At 35.7% G+C, this 19707-nt stretch overlaps 3 protein-coding genes across 3 annotated transcripts; 1 reads left to right on the forward strand and 2 right to left on the reverse strand.

Annotated features, from left to right (window-relative positions):
• Positions 1-527: 527 nt before the first annotated feature.
• LOC145560313 (protein TIC 21, chloroplastic-like) lies at positions 528-3926 on the reverse strand. The gene is made up of 4 exons (XM_081621569.1): positions 3579-3926; positions 2390-2647; positions 1429-1632; positions 528-881 (listed from the first exon to the last, which is right to left on the reverse strand). The coding sequence occupies exons 1-4, from the start codon at positions 3843-3845 to the stop codon at positions 771-773; spliced, it is 840 nt and encodes a 279-aa protein (XP_081477695.1). The 5' UTR covers positions 3846-3926; the 3' UTR covers positions 528-770.
• A 5224-nt stretch (positions 3927-9150) lies between these two features.
• On the forward strand, positions 9151-14198 carry LOC145558933 (receptor protein kinase-like protein At4g34220). The gene is made up of 2 exons (XM_081620308.1): positions 9151-11141; positions 13289-14198. Exons 1-2 carry the CDS (start codon positions 9410-9412, stop codon positions 13951-13953), a joined length of 2397 nt encoding a protein of 798 aa, XP_081476434.1. The 5' UTR covers positions 9151-9409; the 3' UTR covers positions 13954-14198.
• Positions 14199-16005: 1807 nt separating this feature from the next.
• On the reverse strand, positions 16006-17469 carry LOC145558041 (F-box protein At2g17036-like). The gene has a single exon (XM_081619194.1). It carries the CDS (start codon positions 17467-17469, stop codon positions 16006-16008), a length of 1464 nt encoding a protein of 487 aa, XP_081475320.1.
• Between the last annotated feature and the right edge of the window lie 2238 nt (positions 17470-19707).

Here is a 19707-nt window from a genome sequence, read left to right on the forward strand (position 1 = left end):
TTAATAATTGGGTTTGAGTCGGTATTTCAAGTCGGGTCAACTTTTAACAACTTTAGGAAAGACTGGGAGAGGCATAAAATACAAAATGTTGCAATTTAGAAAATAAAACCAAAGGTTGTTTTACATACTAATTAGCCCTATTTACCTTGTGTTTTGCAAAATTCCATTCACTAGAAATTAAGGATTGATTGTATAACCTTGTGTGATTAGATTGTTCATCTCCTGCGACCTTATTTTACATATTGCTAAAAAAGTTATGCAAAATATATATACATAATATTTTTTTTTTTACAAAAACCATAATCTTCCTCTTCCTTCTACCATGGCAGCCAAGGGTGAGCATGGATTGGATATGGAATATCCAAAATTTGGGAAAATTTATATCAATAGAATTAGGGGAATAAAGATAATTAAGACTTTGAAAATTGTTGCAAGATACTAGTTGTAACCCAGAGAGTAGTAGCTCCTCCATTCCTGCAGTTAATGCTGCTAAGCAGAATATATGAATTCCATAATATCAGTGGAAGTCAAGCAAAAATATAAATTCCATTATATTAGTGAAAACTAAGCAAAATACTCTTGAAGTTCTTAGCTCCCTAACCTTTTGTTTTATTACACCAGTTATTGACACAGTAGTTCAAATACAACTATCAACAGGAAGGAATACAAGATTCATCAGCAAACATTCGTTTGTGATGTTGATGAAAACATCATCTAGAAACTTCTCTTGTGCACAGATGAAATGAAGCACATACCCAAAAAAGAAAACTCTAAGCCATCTTGGCAGTAGGAGCAGATCCAGTAGGCAATGTCACTGACCGCAACAATTCCAAGGAGGAAACAAGACCGAAGAAATGAGACAGTATAGTGTTAGCTGATGCCTGCAAGAGAGGATCAAGTGAGAATTGTAGGTAAACATTTCTGCTATATATTCTCACTACCTAAATTTCAGTTCCATCTTTTAGTTTAGGGAAAAGTAGGGGGAAGGAATGTGTGAGAATTGAACTGCATGAATAAGATACATGCATGGTCAGCATGTTTCGTTAGCATTAACTTTGTTTTCCCTATGACAATCATAATTTTAAACAAGAAGATACAGCCAAAAAAACAAAAATGGGACACTTTCTAGATCTTCCTTTACTCCCTCTACTCCTTAAAATGTATTCAGTAATTCTGTCACTTTAATATTATGCAATATTTATCATTTTTGTATGCTAATTAAATAACTACCATTTTTTTTATTTTCAAGTGCATTAACTCTAAGCAAAGCCTGAAAACGGTGGAATAACACTGGACACTTTGACAGATCCCAGGGACTAGGGTATTTTATCTTGCATTTTTGTGGGGATTGTGAATTAGAGTTAACATATTATCACTAGACGTTATCTGCATCTAAGTGGCTCAATTATATGTTCCAAAGATATATACCTGGACCAAGAATACGTCCAGAGCAAGAACAGGGCTCGACCCAGGGGCTACACCCTGATAGTAAGGATTTGCAGATGTAGTGAGAGCCTTGGCAACAAGTAATCCTACAGTGGCTTGCATTCCCAATATAGCAGAACCCATACCAAGGAGGTTCACAGCGATTCCATTTTTCAGACTTCTGACAACATCAGCACGTGGGGGAGCCTGAAATAGTAAGAAAATATTTTAAATTTACTTTGACCAAAATATCAGACTAAAATAGTAGTTCACTAGTCAATTATCAAATCAAACAACACAATGTATCTTGGTAAGGTTTAAGAAGTAGGAAAATGAGAGATTTACATATAAAAAGATGATTAAGAAAAATCCACAGATTTAAGAATATTGAGGAGTTTCTCACTTCATATGAACTGTAGTCAAATTCCAAGCTAATAACAATTATTTTATTAATATTGCACTCAAAGATGTGAAAATAGATGACAAACAACAGATAATCATACATTTACACCATGATTTGATTGCATCGGTAAGGCTAAGGATTTTATGCACACGTACTACATGTCTACAAGAATGATGAAACTACCGAGAAACCATGAAAGAACTATGTAAAGACAATAATATTGCTTACACTGTCACTACTCACTACCCAGTGGTCAAGGAAAATTGATGAGATAGTAAACCTGGTACATACCAAGCTAAGGACCAAGATAGTGCATTTCACAATATGAGAGTATGAGACTATAACTGAGCCTAGCTTTCTATTATATGTATATCGCATATTGTGTCATTATATATTAATGTGGAAAGGGGAAGCAGGATTTGGGCATCCTATTCTATTCTCTCAATTAAAATTCAGATGCTTATGCAAGACAATTTAAGGTAAATGCATAATAATAAGAGCAACAGCCAAGAGCGGAAAATGCCCATAGCAACAAACCAGTAGTTTTCTCTCTGGTCCTACCTTTGAAGGGTCATTTGCTGATTTACGAAGTTTCTCTGACAGCCGAAGATAACCAAATGACCAAAAAACAGAAATAAATGCGGCAGCAATTCCACCCGCAGTAGCATAGAATGTAACAGGTGAAGTGATCTTCCCAGTGACTACAACGGAAAATGAAAGAATCACAGCAGAAACGATGGTGCATATTAGCTGTCCCCAAAACCCAAATGAGCCCAACCTTTTGAAATATCTTGCTGTTTTCTCTAGTCTTTTAGCCACCTGTGCCAAAATGCAAACAACAGAAAAGGCATAGGCATGTCACAAAAGCAGAGATTATTACTATAGGTTAAAGAGCAACCATGGTAGCATATTCTAAAATCATTCATGCATTTCCATAGTTCTGTGACTTCTGTCCCCCTAATTCCTAAAGTTGCAAATGCCGCAATTGATCATAGGCAAGCATGTAAAACACTAAAACCCAAGGGTTGGGGAGGAAGATGAACTCATAGATTCACATTACTTAAAGGCAATCTTGATCACAAATCAACAATTCTCAATCGCCGTTGAACTTTAATTTGACATTCTAAAAGTAATGTTGATTGAATGCCTTTTTAATTCATAACCTAACATCAAAAGCTATAAACTAAATACAGAATTCGACTACTAGTCAAATCTACAAAAAGAAAGGTTCTGTTCTTACTATGTCAAACAAATTTCAGCAATGAGCATCATCATAGGCTCAAAGACCAAAACATTTGATTCCGAATTTCGCCATAACAATCCTTAGATAAGCAGTAATTCCATTTCACATCACAAATCTACATTTAACATCACCTATTCTAGTTTGCCTCATAATTACAAGGTACAATTCCACTTCATTTGATCAAATTTAGACTGTTTGAGTCCAAATTTCACAATTACAGTCATATTAGGGTTTAAGCCATATACATGTAATTCTCAACTGCAAAAACTTTGGAATTTGACAAGAATTTCAAATCCAATGTCTAATTAAGCTACATAAACAATTATATAAGCAATAATTTGACACTGAATTAAGCAATTTAGAGGCGTAATATGCACGCATCACTCATATAAACACAAAATTAGAGAAAATTTTCAGCATTTTACACTGAATTAAAAACCTAGAATCACTCACGAAATTTCATGAATAAGAGCCAAAAATGAGTTAAATTACAGCGAGTTAACGCACCTGAGCTAGTTTAACCTGATCAGACTCATCAACGGGAGAAGAAAAACCAGCGGAAACAGGAGACGACGCCATTAGAGGAAGCCAATGCACCATTTTTATCCAATTTGTTGAGGAGAGAGAAAGGAAGGAAGAAGACGACGATGACGAAGGAGGAGAGAGAAATCGAGTAGATACTGTTATTCGCCGGTGTAAATGCGCTGCCGTTGTCACCGACGGAGACGGCGGCGGAACGCCGGAGCGAGCCGCCGGTAAAAGCAGCGTTTGCATAATAAAATTTTTAAGAGAAATTGAAAGGTAAGAGGAAAAAATAAAAAGAGAATAAAAGTGTTGTAAAAAAAGAGAGAATATTGGTTCCTTGCTTCACTAGTCAGTAGTCACTAGTGGCTGGAAACGAAAATCGTAAAAAACTTAATTTAGTTATGGGCCTTTTCAATGTTTTGGATTGGGCTTTAAATTAGAAATTGGGTCTTGTTACTTGAAGGCCTTAGATTAATTATTATGAGCTGTTTTTTTAGTCCATGCGTAATACAGTAACTTTTGACATTTTTCACAGACTCAATTTTGATTACCATTTATGATTTATGTATATGATACAATATAATTATATGAGCTCTTGAATAATCGTCTCAATGTATATTTTTATGATATCCATTTCTTATAATTTTTACTTATTGGTAATTAGATATATTTATTATTGAATTTGTTCATAGGCAAAGGTTGTAAAAGTAATTGTCAATTAAAAAGGAATGGAGGAAATATTATAAGTTTTCTGCAGAGCTAGTAATTGTCAAATGAAAAAGAATTTGTGTTTGATTTAAGCTTTAAAAGCATAATTTGTGCCTTTTTTTTTATTTTTTTTTTGGAATGCCAATTCATTTACACTTACTAAAAATTAAAAATATTTTGGCTGATGTGTACACCCCCAACAAATCTCCTTCAAATGTGAGTTTCACCATGTAAATTAGTACTCAACGTAACATATTAAAATGGGGCAACACTCCAAGGCTACTTGAGATTGTAGATAGCTCCTTTCTAAGTTCTACAAATTACTAAAATACTTATCTCAAAAATGAGAAGAATATATTTCATACTTGTCATTTACTAATGTTTCTCAATACTACCGTTGATCTTTTATTCTATTTTAGTAGCTAAACATCTTGCTAATAGAACAAAGAATTTTATAATTCCAGTATCCCTTTGTCATTAGAGAGTTTGTCTCATTTAACTTCACTAATGTATATATTCGCGTCACACATTTCAGTTTTTTATATAATAAAAATTACCAATGCATGTAACTTATATTTCACTAATTGAATTCCATTAATAATCCATAAAAACCAACAAAACTATGCTGCAATTTTCTGTGACAATAATATGCCACTAAGAAAAAAATAAAAGGAAAAACAATGTGAGTAATTTCTTAAAAAGAAATATAAAAGTACAATTAAAAATTCCTTAAAACCTCGTAGTTCTGCCACAAATAATAATTTGATTATTCTAATATTAAAAGATGCAAAAACAAGGTTTATTGGAAGATGGACTGATTTCTGTCTACGGCATCACGGGGCCGGTTAAAATAAGTGTGCACTTACTAGAATCACAGTACTATTTTAAGCATAATTATATAATTATTAATCTTATATTTTGTCTAATTAATCATTGTTTCAAGCTTTCAAGAGTTACGTGTTTGTACTAATTTCCCAATATCCTTAGTTGACTACTGACATGAGCAAGGTGTAATTCCAAACAGCGCAGGATCATTTTGTACAAAGTCTATGCATGTTTGTTTATGTTCATTAACTCTCAGCATGTACCATAATTTTATACAATAAGCCAAAATGTAATGTTCATTAACACGTGATGTATCATGCTTCATCGGTTCCTACTAATAAACCTAACGTTTGGATTTTTGACACTATTTACACAGTCGATCTTATTAAATTTAATCACATATTGTGATCAATATTCAATACTTAACAATTTAGAGTTTAGTTCAATTCATCACAATATATACTTTTTAAATATTGTTCCAACTTTTCAAAATTATAGTTATCTAACTAAATAAAATTAAGCTTAAATTTTGCTTGAAAATTGGGTGAAATTCTGCAATATTACGATGAAGTTTCATTTTTAATTTGACCCATATTTTGTTTTATATTGTTGAGCTAGCTTGTTGTTTTTGAAGGTATTTGAATAATTGCTTAGAAGAATTAGAACATTTGTCTAAATTGTTTTATTGTACTACTAGGACCCGTAATTTGATTGGAGAGGATTGATGGACCCTTCATAATAGAAACTCCAAGATTCCAAGAAATGTTATTAGTTGACTAATTTGAAATAATTGGTTGCTATCTTTGGATTTCAAAAGGTTAAACATTTAACAAAAGAACGAGTTATTAAAATACAAAGGGAATTGTCATTGTGCATTTGTGTTCAAACGCTATTTGCTTTGGGAGGCCTACTAAAAGGGAAATCTCATGTTCTCAGCTTTAAAGCTGATTTAAAGTCAAAATTTTTGTTTAAGTGTAGTCATTCTTCATCAATAATTATAAGGAGTAGTATATTATAGTGAAAGCTTGTTATATGATAATACAAGGAAAAAAAATGTTATTTTCCGTGTATGATAAATTTAGGATATTTTAGATTTTAACACCTCATAAAATCCCAAAAATTGTTTTTAACACCCCCATAAAAAAAAATGATTTTAACACCAGATAAAGCTACAAAAAATGGGTATTACCACCACTTAACGGATTCCGTTAAGTGTGATCCACGGTGACACATGTCACCCTTTTATTTGTTTTAAATTTTTTTTTTTTAAAATAAAAAATAAAAACCTCACAGCCACCACCTCAGCGCCACCACCGCCCTTCCCTCGACCCACCACTGACCTCCCAGAACCTACCACCGGAGACGCCGTCGCACCCCTAAGCCACTTGAACCCTCCCCCTCCCTTTCCCGCAACCGCTTCGCCCCCAAAAACCACAAAACTCAAAACCCTCCTTCCCCAAAACGGCCACAGATCCGGCCACAAATGGCCGAAATCGGCCGGTTTTAGGGCCGAGTGGCCTTAACCGGCCGATTTTCGGCCATTTGTGGCCGAAATCGTGTCTGTTTTGGGGGATTCGTAGTCGTTTGCGATTGCGGGTTTGGTGGTTTTTGGGTCGATTGCGGTTGCGGGGGAGGGAAGGGGGCGTTCTGGTGGGTTGAGAGAGGGAGGGGGAGGAGACGCGTTGTCGATGGTGGCTTTGGGGAGGGCAGTGGTGGGTTGGGGGGAGGGCGGTGGTGGAGCGGTGGTGGGGCTGGGGTGTCCGGGGTAGTTTTAGGTTTTTTATTTTTTAATTTTGTTTTATTTTTTGGCCAATAATAAAACGACACATGGCTTTATGGGCCCACTTAACGGATTCCTAAACGGAATCAGTTAATAGGTGGTAATACCCAATTTTTGGAAATTTGTGTGGTGTTAAAATTTTTTTTTTTTATGGAGGTGTTAAAAACCATTTTCGGGTTTTTGTATGGTGTTAAAATCTAAAAAATCCATAAATTTATCATGTAACTTCTTATTCTTATGAATAAATTGAGCAATTTAACTTTTAAGATCTCACAATAAATATGTCGCGGCTCTCATTCCTTGTATTACTAAGACCAAATTAGGGTAAAATAAAGCATTACAAGTTTTACATTATATTTATATGTAGGATCTAGTAGCAAAATAGAGATTGTGTATAATACATATTGGTCAAGAGGACCCACCTAATCTAACAACTTTACCAAATTTTAATACGTAAGTTTATGGATCTGATATTCTGATGCCCATAATTAACCTTATTCTTGATGGTAATGCATGCATAACCATATACTACGTGTTATAATTTGTTAAGAGTATTAATGTAGTATTAGGCTTTTAAAGAAGCAATTAGGGAACATTTATTATATGTGTTAGGCGGCAGGAGTTGATTAGTTGCACTAGTTACTGTAGCTGTAGTTAGCGGTTAAAAATGTGTAGACAAAATTAGCTTATAAGCTTAGCGGTTGTGACTTGTGAGTTGTTGTTATACCAAAAGCATGATAACCACTCCATATTCAAACGTACAACAAGTATATAAGTTGATCTACAAAGACGAAAATCTTATTGGCTTAATTCAAAATTGATACTCATTAGTTACAAAATTATAAATCTTAATTGACCTTTAAAAAAGTAGTCCATGGTTTAGGAGGAGAGAAAGTAATTGAATAGGAGTTTTTTTTTTTTTTTTTTTTTTTTTTTTTTTTTTTGGGTACATATATGTCATTTCGTTTGTTGTATGTGTCCATTGAGTGATAGCAAGACAATTTGACAACCTTAAAACGAAGATGTAATATATGAAAGGATAACCAACTAATTTATCCATAATTAATCATATTATAATTTATGAATTGATAATAATCGATTAATTTATGTGTTTATGATAGGACATGTGGGTTTGATAGTGTAACTAATGACATGTTATACGTACAAGGGTCAAAATATGTATGAAAAGGTTTTTTTAATTCAAAATCTTAGGACATGTTTTCTTCACATTATTTTCAGTTCAGTTCAGTTGAGTTCTTAATTTCCTTCTCACATAAAATATTTAGTTCAAATCAGTTCTGTTCAGCCCAATTCAATCAATCAGAACATGCCCTTATAACTAGGGACCTATAAACACATAATTTGTTCTCTTGTTATTTTGTTAGTGTGCCTGATTTTTATCTTCCAAGATTCAACAATGGTCGGATCCATTGTCCACCTTTACAAATGGTTAAAATATGCCCATGCTAAACATTGTATAAAGATGGGAAGTTTTAGTAAACTCGTTACTATTTTATGTGGAAATTTATAAACCAGGCCATGCAGTACATTATACTTCAGTATAGACCTTGATATAAAATATATATTTAGCTCAAAAATTCATGCTCCATGTTCAGAAACCTTTACATGCTGAACATGCAAGTTATCTTGTTTGTGGGTAATCTTCATTATCCAATAGGATTCATTGTCTTTAGCAACAATCAGACAGTCAACTAGCAAATCTAACCGTACTCAAACTAGCATTAGCGTTGACACAGATGTTAATGGTACCCAAAATTAACCTAATTTTGACCTAACCCCAGCCAATTAGATCAGAAAACTAATGATTACTGTATGATTTTGACTTAAGTTAAATGATTTACGAGTAACAATTTACTTGAAAATGAGTCAGAGACTCTCAAGTCGGCATGAAAATGGGTACATGACTCATATGAAATCAATCTAATTCTAACCCGATCCAATTCAACCTAACATGTCGATTCAATTAGCAATTTTACATCCTAGGCCCAAGGGCGGTAACAAAGCCAATACAAGTGCGAAAAGTGGACTTTCAATTCCCTCAAGTGTAAAAGTGTAAAACCTGCAAGCTTCCAACTCATGTACTTATGTTTTTATGTCCTCTTGCAAAATTCATTCAAAGATTCTCTCTTTTACACCACCACAATAAAAAAATAAAAAAAAACACATCACTAACAAAAAGACTAGTAGTAATAATTGTACAGTACACTAGTACAGTTACTACAATATTAACACTTTTGTAGTATAGTATACCTTTTCTATATTTGGGTCATTCTTTGACCCACCCCTCTAAACCCCCCAACTCCTCCTCCATCATTATCACCAACCAAACAAACCACTACTACTCCTCACACTTCTGCTTACCAAAACAACCTCACCAAAAACTCCTCCATTTCTTCAACCTCTTTTTTTTCTCTCTTTTCTTTCATTTACACCCCCTTTCCCTCCTCCATGAGCTCAGAAGAGTGCCCGAGTCTCTAAAATGTCAAAATCGGCTCTGAATACGTTTTCCTCTCTACTATTCGCAATCATCCTCTCTTTACAGCTCGACCAACTCATTTCCCTCAATACAGATGGAACCTTTCTTCTTTCCCTCAAATACTCCATCCTCAACGACCCGTTATCAGTACTCGACTCATGGGACTATCTCGACGAAACTCCTTGCACTTGGAGCGGCGTCGTTTGCACCCCTGATCAACGTGTCATCACCTTAGCCCTTCCCAACAGTCAGCTCTTGGGTTCTATACCGTCTGATCTAGGCCTCATTGAACATCTCCAACACCTCGATTTATCCAATAATTCCTTCAATGGAACTTTACCACCCACTCTTTTCAACTCTTCTGAACTTCAGCTACTTTCTCTCTCCTCCAATGAAATCTCCGGGGGTATTCCCGTCTTTTCACACTCTTCCTTGAGCTTCCTCAATCTCTCCAATAACGCATTTGGTGGGCCCCTTCCGGTTAATTTCACCTCTGGTTTTGATAATTTGACGGTTTTGTCCCTCAAGGGAAATTACTTTTCCGGTAATGTCCCTTCCGGTTTTCCTCCTTCCATTGAAATTCTCGACCTCTCTTCTAATCTCTTCAATGGCTCGCTACCGGCTGATCTTGGAGTGGGGTCCACTTTAAGGTACTTGAATCTTTCTTACAATAAAATCTCCGGCGAAATTCCGGCGGAGTTCGCCGGAGATGTACCGGGAAACGCCACCATTGATGTGTCTTACAACAACTTGACGGGTCAAGTCCCCGGGTCGAAACCTTTCATGGGTCAAAACCCGGAGTTTTTCTCCGGGAATCAAGAGTTGTGTGGGAAGCCATTGAAGAATTTGTGTGTTATTCCTTCTACACTTTCAACCCCGCCTAATGTCTCTGCTTCAATTTCCCCTGCTATTGCTGTGATTCCTAAACCCGTCGACAACTCAAACTCAGACTCGAACTCGGGTGGTCATAGCAATGGTCTAAAACCAGCTGCCATTGTTGGAATTACGGTTGCTGATTTAGCTGGAGTTGGGATTTTAGGGGTTGTTTTCTTTTATCTTTATCAGCTCAGAAATAAGAGGGTTAAACAACAACAAAGTCCAGAAAAAGATTTCAATAATATTAGTAGTAGTAACAATAATCTTCCTCCAGGAAAGAAGGCGCCAACCACCTTAGGAAATGATCATTTCTTGGTTCAAATTAACAGTAGTGCAACAACAACAACAGTGGTTCCAAACAACAAGCTGCACAAAAAGTGTTTCACTTATTGCATCAAAGGAGGAGATCAGAGTGAAGAAGGGGCAACAACAGATACTAGAACAAGTTCCGAAAGCGAAAACGACGGTTCTGATGATGACAATGATGATCTAAAGAATGGAGAGAAACCGAGTGATGGTTCCGGTGGCGGCAGTGGAGGGGGAGGGTCGTTGATGATGGTGGACGGTGAGACGGAGCTCGAAGCCGAGACACTGTTGAAGGCTTCGGCGTATATATTGGGTGCTAGTGGGTCAAGTATTGTGTACAAAGCAGTGTTACAAGATGGAACTACATTTGCTGTTAGGAGGTTAGGAGAGATTGCAGTTGACAAGTTGAGGGATTTTGAAGGACATATTAAGGCTATTGCTAAGATTAGGCATCCAAATTTGGTTCGTGTTCGTGGCTTTTATTGGGCTTCGGATGAAAAGCTTGTTATTTATGATTATATCTCTAATGGCAGCCTTGCTACTTCTGCTTACAGTAAGTCCTTTTCTCAATCTCTTCTTTTAATTTTATTTTAACATTGTTTATGTTAGTGATGCATGTAATTAGATTTGGTTTGTTAATTACTAACCAATTAACCTTGACCCAACCCGAAATTAACCCAATGGATTGTACCACAATACTGTTACTTTGCTTGGTCCTATGTTTTTATTAAGGGATTTGATATGCCCTTTTAATTTTTGCATGGTCTATTTTTATTGTAATGTTTTCACTTTTTTGGGTTGTTTGATATGATATTTTGACAAATTTGGTATCTTTGGGAAATGTAATAGATTTAACTGTTGTTAATGTGATTGTTTATAATGAGTCCAGCATAATTTGTCTACAGATTAGGTGAATGACATTTCTTAGTGTAAATTTCTAGAGTGCCAAGTACATTAGCTCGTAAAAAAACTAAGAAAATCACAATTTAATGGGGTCTTTTAGCTAGAAAAAAAAGCCATTTTTCTGTTACAATTTGTTGTTTACCATAAAGCTAAGTAATAACAGTCTAACATGCGCCATAATGACATTGCTTTAGCGTTTTTTTTTTGTTTTTTTTTTTTTAATATGTTAAAATTCTTGTGACTTGCCTAAAAACCTGTGTAATTTGTCTAAAGTAGAATGATTGAATGATTATAGTCACAAATAATAGAAGCAACTAAAAAACAAACAGAACTAGAGGTAGAATGGAGTGATGATCTAGTGTGAAGAAATATCGGTCTACCCAGTGTGTAGATTACCACCCACATTATGTGCGTCTTTAAGGATGATATTTTTAGTGTTCTATATCGAAGAACACGGGGGAATTAGGGGAGGAAAAAGGCCAAATACACTCAAAGACGAGAAACTCCTTTCTCTTGGGCGTTTCTAGCCCACTGTCATGTCATTTGTTTGGGAGCTATTGATTTTGGGAGTAAATCTTAGTTCTGCCACAACCATTTGACAGATTCAGCATTAGTTATACACTGATTTTAAAGCTGGTCCAGACATCCAAACCAAACAATAGATGAATACATAAAAAAAATTCATAGAATTTGGGAAACTTCCTTCCCTTGTGTCACGGGCTAAATTCATAGATAAGAACATATCATATCAAATTTTGGCCCATCTAAGAAAACTACAGGACTTTGGTCTCCATAATTTGATTAGTGGTGGCCTGGTGGGTCTCTATAATCACTTATGGAGTATTTCTTTCGCGCGTTTAATGAATAACATAGGAATGTGTTTAATGGTAGACAATTAATTTAGTTGGTTAAAGTATTAGATAGTGTATAAAAAATTAATCCCGTCTTTTTGTACTCCGTAACTCTTAATATATACATACTGAAAGAAAATAAAAATGAAGAAAATATGTGTTATATAAGCTGCAAAATGCTTTACTATCATAGCATTTTATGCATGCTTATTTTGCCTGTAATTATACTCAAAGTGAACTCAATCCAGCTAAACTTTTTGTTCTCTTCTTTTTTGTCGGTGGTATTTTTTTTCAACCATATTTTTGGTCAGAAAAGTTACAGGTACTCAAAACCAATGTACCACTTTGTTTTTATAAAACAATCTTCTTCTTTTTTGATACTTTCTCTTTCAAATAATGGATATTCATATAGCTAAGGAAGGGATTTAATTTGCTGTAAAAAGTACCCTATAATACATTAACACCACTATTTAAAAAATTAAAAGGAGTTGTGTAAAGTAACTTTGATACCAAATACATTCATACCGAAGGAGAGATTAAGCATTAGTTTAGGTAGTTTTATTAGTGTTTTACTGCCTATTATGGTTTTGAGGATGAGGATTCCCTTATCCGTTCTCCTAACCTAGTCACTTTCAAGGGCTCTCACGATCTGTAAAAGTTAAATTAAATTAAAACATTAGAGGTTTCGGTCTATTATTAGAGTCCTCATTACTATGATAGGAATTAAATTATGTGCTAAGGAAAGGGTTTGAAAAGTACACTATATTTGAGCTTAATTTAAGGGAGCTTTGTAAAGTTTTTATGGTATTAATTGAGCTCTTTTCATAGTGAAATTCGCTTTAGTTGTGTCATCTTTTGTTGGTTTTTATATATGCCCTTGCTTTTTCTTTCACTAATGCATGCTTTTCATGTTATTTTTCTTTTCAATTATCATTGAAAATTATAGAGAAGAGTGGTTCCACACCATATCATTTACCTCTAGAAGCTCGGCTAAGGATTGCAAGAGGACTTGCTAGGGGATTAAACTATATTCACGACAAGAGATATGTACATGCTAATATCAAACCAAGTAACATTCTCTTAACACAAGACATGGAACCTATCATTAGTGACCTTGGGCTCAGTTGGCTTGTTTATGGTATCAACAAAGGAAGTGGCTCGGCTCGTCAGTTTGGGAGCAAAAGATCCATGGGGTCGTATGACGGTACCCAAGACCTCTCGGTGAGTGGCAGCCCGTATATCAACCCGTTTGGAAACACAAACGGGGTTGGATCGCCTTACCACGCACCCGAATCGTTGAAGAACCTCAAGCCTAACCCAAAATGGGATGTGTACTCATTTGGGATAGTGTTGCTTGAACTTCTTACTGGTAAAGTATATTTGGACAGGGAATTGGGCCAATGGACCCCAAGTTCTGGGCTTGAGGATAGATATTGGGTTTTAAGGATAGCTGATGTTGCACTTAGGGCTGAAATACAGGGCAAAGAAGATGCTATGATGAGCATATTTAAATTAGGGTTTAGTTGTGCATCTTTGGTACCCCAAAAGAGGCCTTCTATGAAAGAAGCACTTCAAGTCCTTGAGAAGGTCTCACTATCTTTTGTTCATTGATGCATCTTCTTGGACTTACTAGACTTTAATATTTAATTCCCTGTCTTAATTTTTCTGAAATATGTGTAGTAGAATGTTTTTGACCTTGTATTTTTTTTTTCACAAAGAATAGTGAAAAGGAGTGTGTGAATAGTTGATGCAAGAGTGTTGTAAGAGTTTTAGTTAAATTATGAAATTTTCATTTATAGAATTGATAGTGTGTAAATTTATATTCTGAGAAAGAAGATGAAAATTGCTAATTACCTGAAGAATAATGACTCTCATGGAGTAGATATGTTGTACTCAACTTTCTCTAAACTTGTTTTCTCAAACTATCTGACTTGTTTATATTTACTTATGTGAACAAATCAAAGCTCATTCTTTCATCAAAGTCTTATTCTATAATATGGCTATACCTCCACTGCCCTGACTCAAGTACTCCCTTAAGCTAAAGTAGACAAAATTACGAAGTTCAGACCCCTATGATTTTATCATAATCCACCCTTCAGCTCAGCTTTGCCAACTTTTTAATCTTCGCATCTTATATCCTTAAGCCATGGAACCTCCTCAGGCAACTCACTATATCAGTACAAGATTGCGTTTATAGCATATTTGATTTGTCCTTAAATGACAAGCATGCTAGATGGTCTAGGCTTAAGTTCTGCAGCATTCTGTCTCAGTTCTACCTGTGCATAGTCAGGCTGTTGTTCAGTACAGGTAAGATTGCAAGAAAAGGTTGGATTTGCTATGAGTTTCATCGTTTGCAGTTGCAGGACAACTTAGTTGAACGATTGAACAACGCAACTCTTCAAGCTATTTCAGGGATGTTTTAAATAGATGGTTAAAAAATTAGCAATCCTAATTTCAGATCATTGTTCTGTCAAATTGTTTTATGAAAAACATTCATCTATCCTTTGTCAGCCCCCCACCACTCTTCAAGCTATTTCAGGGATGTTTTAAATAGATGGTTAAAAAATCAGCAATCCTAATTTCAGATCATTGTTCTGTCAAATTGTTTTATGAAAAACATTCATCTATCCTTTATCAGCCCCCCACCACCTTAAGTAATGTACCATCTTCCCACCAGGTCACGGCACTGTGGTGTATTCTTCAGTAGATCAGAGGATCATGTCTCTTTAGGTCCAATACGAAAAGAAATTAATGCTGTTGAAGATGTAGAATCTACAAACAGAGGTGGTGATAACTAGATAACAAGGTTGCCCTTTATTTGATTGTTCAAGTGTTGGCAAATTACAATATTTATCTGTTTTCATTTTATGCAAGGATGACCAAGTGTAACTAAACGAGCTTCAACTCACAGGATGGTTTAGCAATTTGCCCGAGACAATGGATAATAAAGGGGAAACTATGGTCTATGGTTAGAGGAATTCACTATTGAAACTCTACCATGTCGAGTTCTAGTCCCAAATTAAACCAAGTTGATCCACTAGAGGCCTCATCAAATTGATCCATACTAAAAAAAACAACCCTACTCTGGCTAATCTAACAATCAACCATATAAAATCCAACTTTTGTGTAGTATTTCCATTTCAAGATCACTCATTACAGTATTACACCATCCAACTATCCAAACATTCCATACTTTAGTCTCATGACCAATTTCAGACATTTCGCTACATTAACAAAGGTTAAACAGGGGAAGAAGGTCAGTTCAGAGTCATTTTATGAGAAACAGGCCTAAATTCAACCAAGATGCATTATACTTCTATGTAACTACCACTTCTACTTATTATAAATCAGATAAACAAATTCACTGATTTAAGTACTTCAATTAACAAGATAGATCATCAAATTTACCGTAGTTTTCATCACAAACACTTATGTAGTCAGCACCAAGTCACTTAACAACCATTAGTACACTACAGTACTATTTAACTTACTTAACAAGCACTACTAATTAATTAGCAAACACCAAAATATGACACCAGAGCTCAATACACTACACAACACTAATTCATAAAGCTAAATTATATTTAAAGTAGTAAGATTTAGCAAACTTAACCTTAACATTGCTTGATTAACACCTTCTTTAACTTCATATTGCAACCAAAACTACGGAATTTCTTCGAGCAAATCAGCACCACCAGCAGCAACATTACGAGTCCCATGATGATCATCAGCATCAGTAAACTTGAGATTGTGCAATTGTACAGCAACATCATCGAGCGAAGGAGAATGCCACTTCATCCAAGGAGGAGGGGGAAAGAACAGTCTAGTGTAAACCTCTTTATCATCAAGATCTTCTAAAGGCACAACACCTTTCTCCTCATCATCGATATCGAACATTCGAAACAACTTCCAGTACTTGGGATAGGTGATGGAATCCATACACTCGGCCCCCTCCGGCATCTCATCGCCTAAAGCCTTGACATGTTGATCGATAAACCGTTTACATGTCCGATCAAACAAGCACACAGTCCCACTCTTCCACTCGGCCGGAAGGCGATCAGTTGAGACACCAAAAGAGACATCAGACCCAATGAAAAACACATTATCACCAATATTGGTAACACGTTTCCATTCCCATTCATTTTCATCTAGCATGAATATCATCAGCTTTTCCTTGAAATCAATCCCTTCGAACACCTCGAACACCAAATACAAATCATCTTTAGCAGGCACAAAGTAAACACCACCAACATCACTCATCGAAACCCCGAAATCGAGCTCCGGTGCATCGATGAAATCCATTTCAGGGGACTCATTGAAATCGCAATCAGAAGGATCAATAATTCCAACATGCCAAGTATTCATCTCAAAAACATAGAAATCATCCTTGAAAAAAGCAATGTCAGCAATATTGAGAGAATTGCAAATATTATCATCATCCTTTTCAATTTTACCCCATTCCAAATCCCCCAATTTCATAAAAAGCAACCCTCCACCAAATTCCTCCTCAAGCAAAATCAAAACAGCAAAAACATTAAGATTAGTAGGAGCCAAATAATTCCAACCCCCAACAACTTTCTTCGATAAAACCTTGCTCTTATTCCCACTCGAAATTAGCGAGAATGGCGAAGAAAGTTCTAGAACCCTATGATCCAACAAGCTGATTTCGGAGCTAAGACGTGGGGTGGAAAGAAAATACGGGTCGGAGCTGTTAACCGGGTTAAACAGGCGCCATTTTTGGGTCGCAATCCCTTGGATTCTCACAAGCCAAGGTGAGTAACAATGGCCGCCATTAACAGGGGAAATGAGGTAAAAATGAGAAGCAAGAAGATAACCGGATCCGGGTAGAGTGGTTTTGAAGTTGAGTTTAGGGATGGAACCAAAACCAATGGAGTAAGAAGGGAGGAGAGAGAGAGAAAGTTTGGAACGCCATGAATGGCAAACAGCTCGAAGATGGGGGATGTCGGTGCTGATGTCGAGGTATTTAGTGAGGCCGTAGAGGAAGTTCACCGGAAGTTCCGACCAGTTTCCGGTGGTTGGGTGGTGGGTTTGGGCGGCGGATGTTAGGTCGAAGGGAAAGTTTGACGGTGATTGGGTAACGACGATGATGGGAAGGATGGACTCCATTGAAGAAGAGTAGTGTACTCTGTACTGACTACTGTCTGATGAGAGAGAAAGTGACAGTGTTGTTTTAATCACGGAGATTGCTTGCGCTCCACTCTAAAATTCTGATTTTTAAATTTTTTTTTTTTATTGGGGTAGTACTGTTGTAAGACAGTAAGAGTTTTTTTTTTTACTGTGTAGGTAAATTTGTAATTTTGGACATTTTTCAAGATTTAATTGCCAAATTGGTGAAAGAAGTCTATTGAAGAGGAAACCAATGAAAAAATTATAAGCAGGCATGCTATTATAGTATTATCAAAAGAGTGGGTCTGTAACTCTGTAAACAAAGTAGCCAATCAACACTAATGTAAAAAAAAAAATCAGCATAAATGAGATGCCCTGCTTTTGTTTTGCTGCCATAAGCAAATTTGCTAAGAGTGTGTTATTTGTTAGTAGTAGTGAAACAACAATTTATTTATTTTTTATTTTTATTTTTATTTTTTTTAGGGGAGTAGTGAAACAACATAAAAGGGGATATAATGCTTAATAATCAAGTGTAAGAAAACTAACCATGCCTCTATTAGGAATTTAGGATATATACTTGTTCACATAATAATCACGCCAAGTTAATTTTGCAAAATCAGTCCTTAGACATAAGTATTGCAGCCTGGATGGTTTGATGAATTAAAATACTTGGATGGTGCTATGAATATCCCCCGTCCTCATAGATTATAGTTTCGTAAAGAGTTTGGTTTTCATTTCAAAAATACTTGGATGGTGCTATGTATACTTGAATTATTGATCAAAGTTTTAATTCACCAAGTTCAAGCTAGATAATTGGTTAGTATACAAAGCTATCAACATAAAAACAGAACTTTAATTATAACAATCAGGAATAACGTTTCTTTTCATTTCATAACTAAAATTAACCGGATCAACTTCAATTAGCCTTCTACTAATTAAATAGTCACTACCCCAAGATAAGCAAAATGAAAAATTCCATCAAATTTGAAATTAAATGCTATTCCTTAGTCTAACTTTACCTCCCTGTAAACTTCAAGTTATGCAAGATGGCTACAGCATTATCACGACTTGGACAACGCCATATAACCCAAGGAGGTGGTGGGAAGAACAACAATGTATAATTGTGCTTACTCAACTTCTCAAAAGGCACAACACCTTTTTCATCTTCTTCTACTGTGTTGTGCTGGTACATCTTCAAATACCTCCAGTATTCTGCAAATGTCACTTTATAAAGACCCTTTGGCTTACCATAGTCAAAAGTCATTGGAAACGGCCAGGTAAACATGCAAATAGACCCAGGTTTCAACCGGGGAAGGTTCTTCGAAGCCGAGGGTAGCGAAAACGACGAGTCGTACCCAATAAAAAAGATGTTATCCCCTATATCGGACACCCTTTCCCAAGTGTTATACTCCATTTTTCGTCCTTCATTCAGAACATAGAAGAACATGATTGATCTCTTGTTCGCATCATCAACCTTAATCTTACTTCCTTCCACCTCCTCATCGGAATTAAGCTCTTCCACAGGATTAGCAACAAGAACCATAAACAGACGCCCATTCGAGGGAACCAAGTATACTGTCTCAAGTAAATAATTTTGACCATCCATAATCAAACTGTAACAATCCTTTATGTTTACGCCTTTAATATTAGGGACATTGAAGAATTTCATCTTAGGAGTTTGATCACTATTATAATAATCAACATCGACGACACCCATTCGCCAGCCGCGGCATCGAAGGCGTAGTGTATACCCCGGACGATGGCCCAGGTTTTACTTTGAAAATCAACAAATATTATTTGACCTATTAAATATAAACTATATAATTAAAATAAAATTGTAAAATAATAACTTTGAAACTATATAAGTGCTCTCAAATTGATGTGGCATATATTACTTGTGAAAGGTGATGTGACATATATCTAATACATGTGAAGGGTGACACGTGACACATATAGATATTTGTCAAACTTAGCTTATTTAATTCCCTTCAAATGCACATAAAAATCTTATTGCAAGCTAAAGAAAATTCTCGTAACACACAAAGACCACTACTTCAGAGTTCTCATAATGGCCTAGAAACATAGAGTAATTAACACAAGTAAAAAAATTCCCTTTCATGAACCTTCTGCTAGGTAGCCGAATCCATGCTCAATGATCGACCTGTAGTTATTATGCCCCTAAACACCACCATGACCGCCATTGATATAGTAATAAGCACGAGCCTACACACGACACAA

This window comes from Chenopodium album, chromosome 9 (genome assembly GCF_948465745.1).
Source record: "Chenopodium album chromosome 9, dcCheAlbu1.1, whole genome shotgun sequence".
In the NCBI taxonomy this organism is placed as follows: Eukaryota; Viridiplantae; Streptophyta; class Magnoliopsida; order Caryophyllales; family Amaranthaceae; genus Chenopodium; species Chenopodium album.

Excerpts from the sequence above, each read along its gene's own strand:
- LOC145560313 (XM_081621569.1), bottom strand. The coding sequence starts at position 3,845 with ATGCAAACGCTGCTTTTACCGGCGGCTCGCTCCGGCGTTCCGCCGCCG. Across the intron at positions 2,648-3,578 it reads ATCAGGTTAAACTAGCTCAG|GTGGCTAAAAGACTAGAGAA; the intron begins GTGCGTTAACTC and ends ATTTTGGCACAG. Across the intron at positions 882-1,428 it reads TGGACGTATTCTTGGTCCAG|GCATCAGCTAACACTATACT; the intron begins GTATATATCTTT and ends CCTCTCTTGCAG.
- LOC145558041 (XM_081619194.1), bottom strand. The coding sequence starts at position 17,469 with ATGGAGTCCATCCTTCCCATCATCGTCGTTACCCAATCACCGTCAAAC.
- LOC145558933 (XM_081620308.1), top strand. The coding sequence starts at position 9,410 with ATGTCAAAATCGGCTCTGAATACGTTTTCCTCTCTACTATTCGCAATC. Across the intron at positions 11,142-13,288 it reads CCTTGCTACTTCTGCTTACA|AGAAGAGTGGTTCCACACCA; the intron begins GTAAGTCCTTTT and ends TGAAAATTATAG.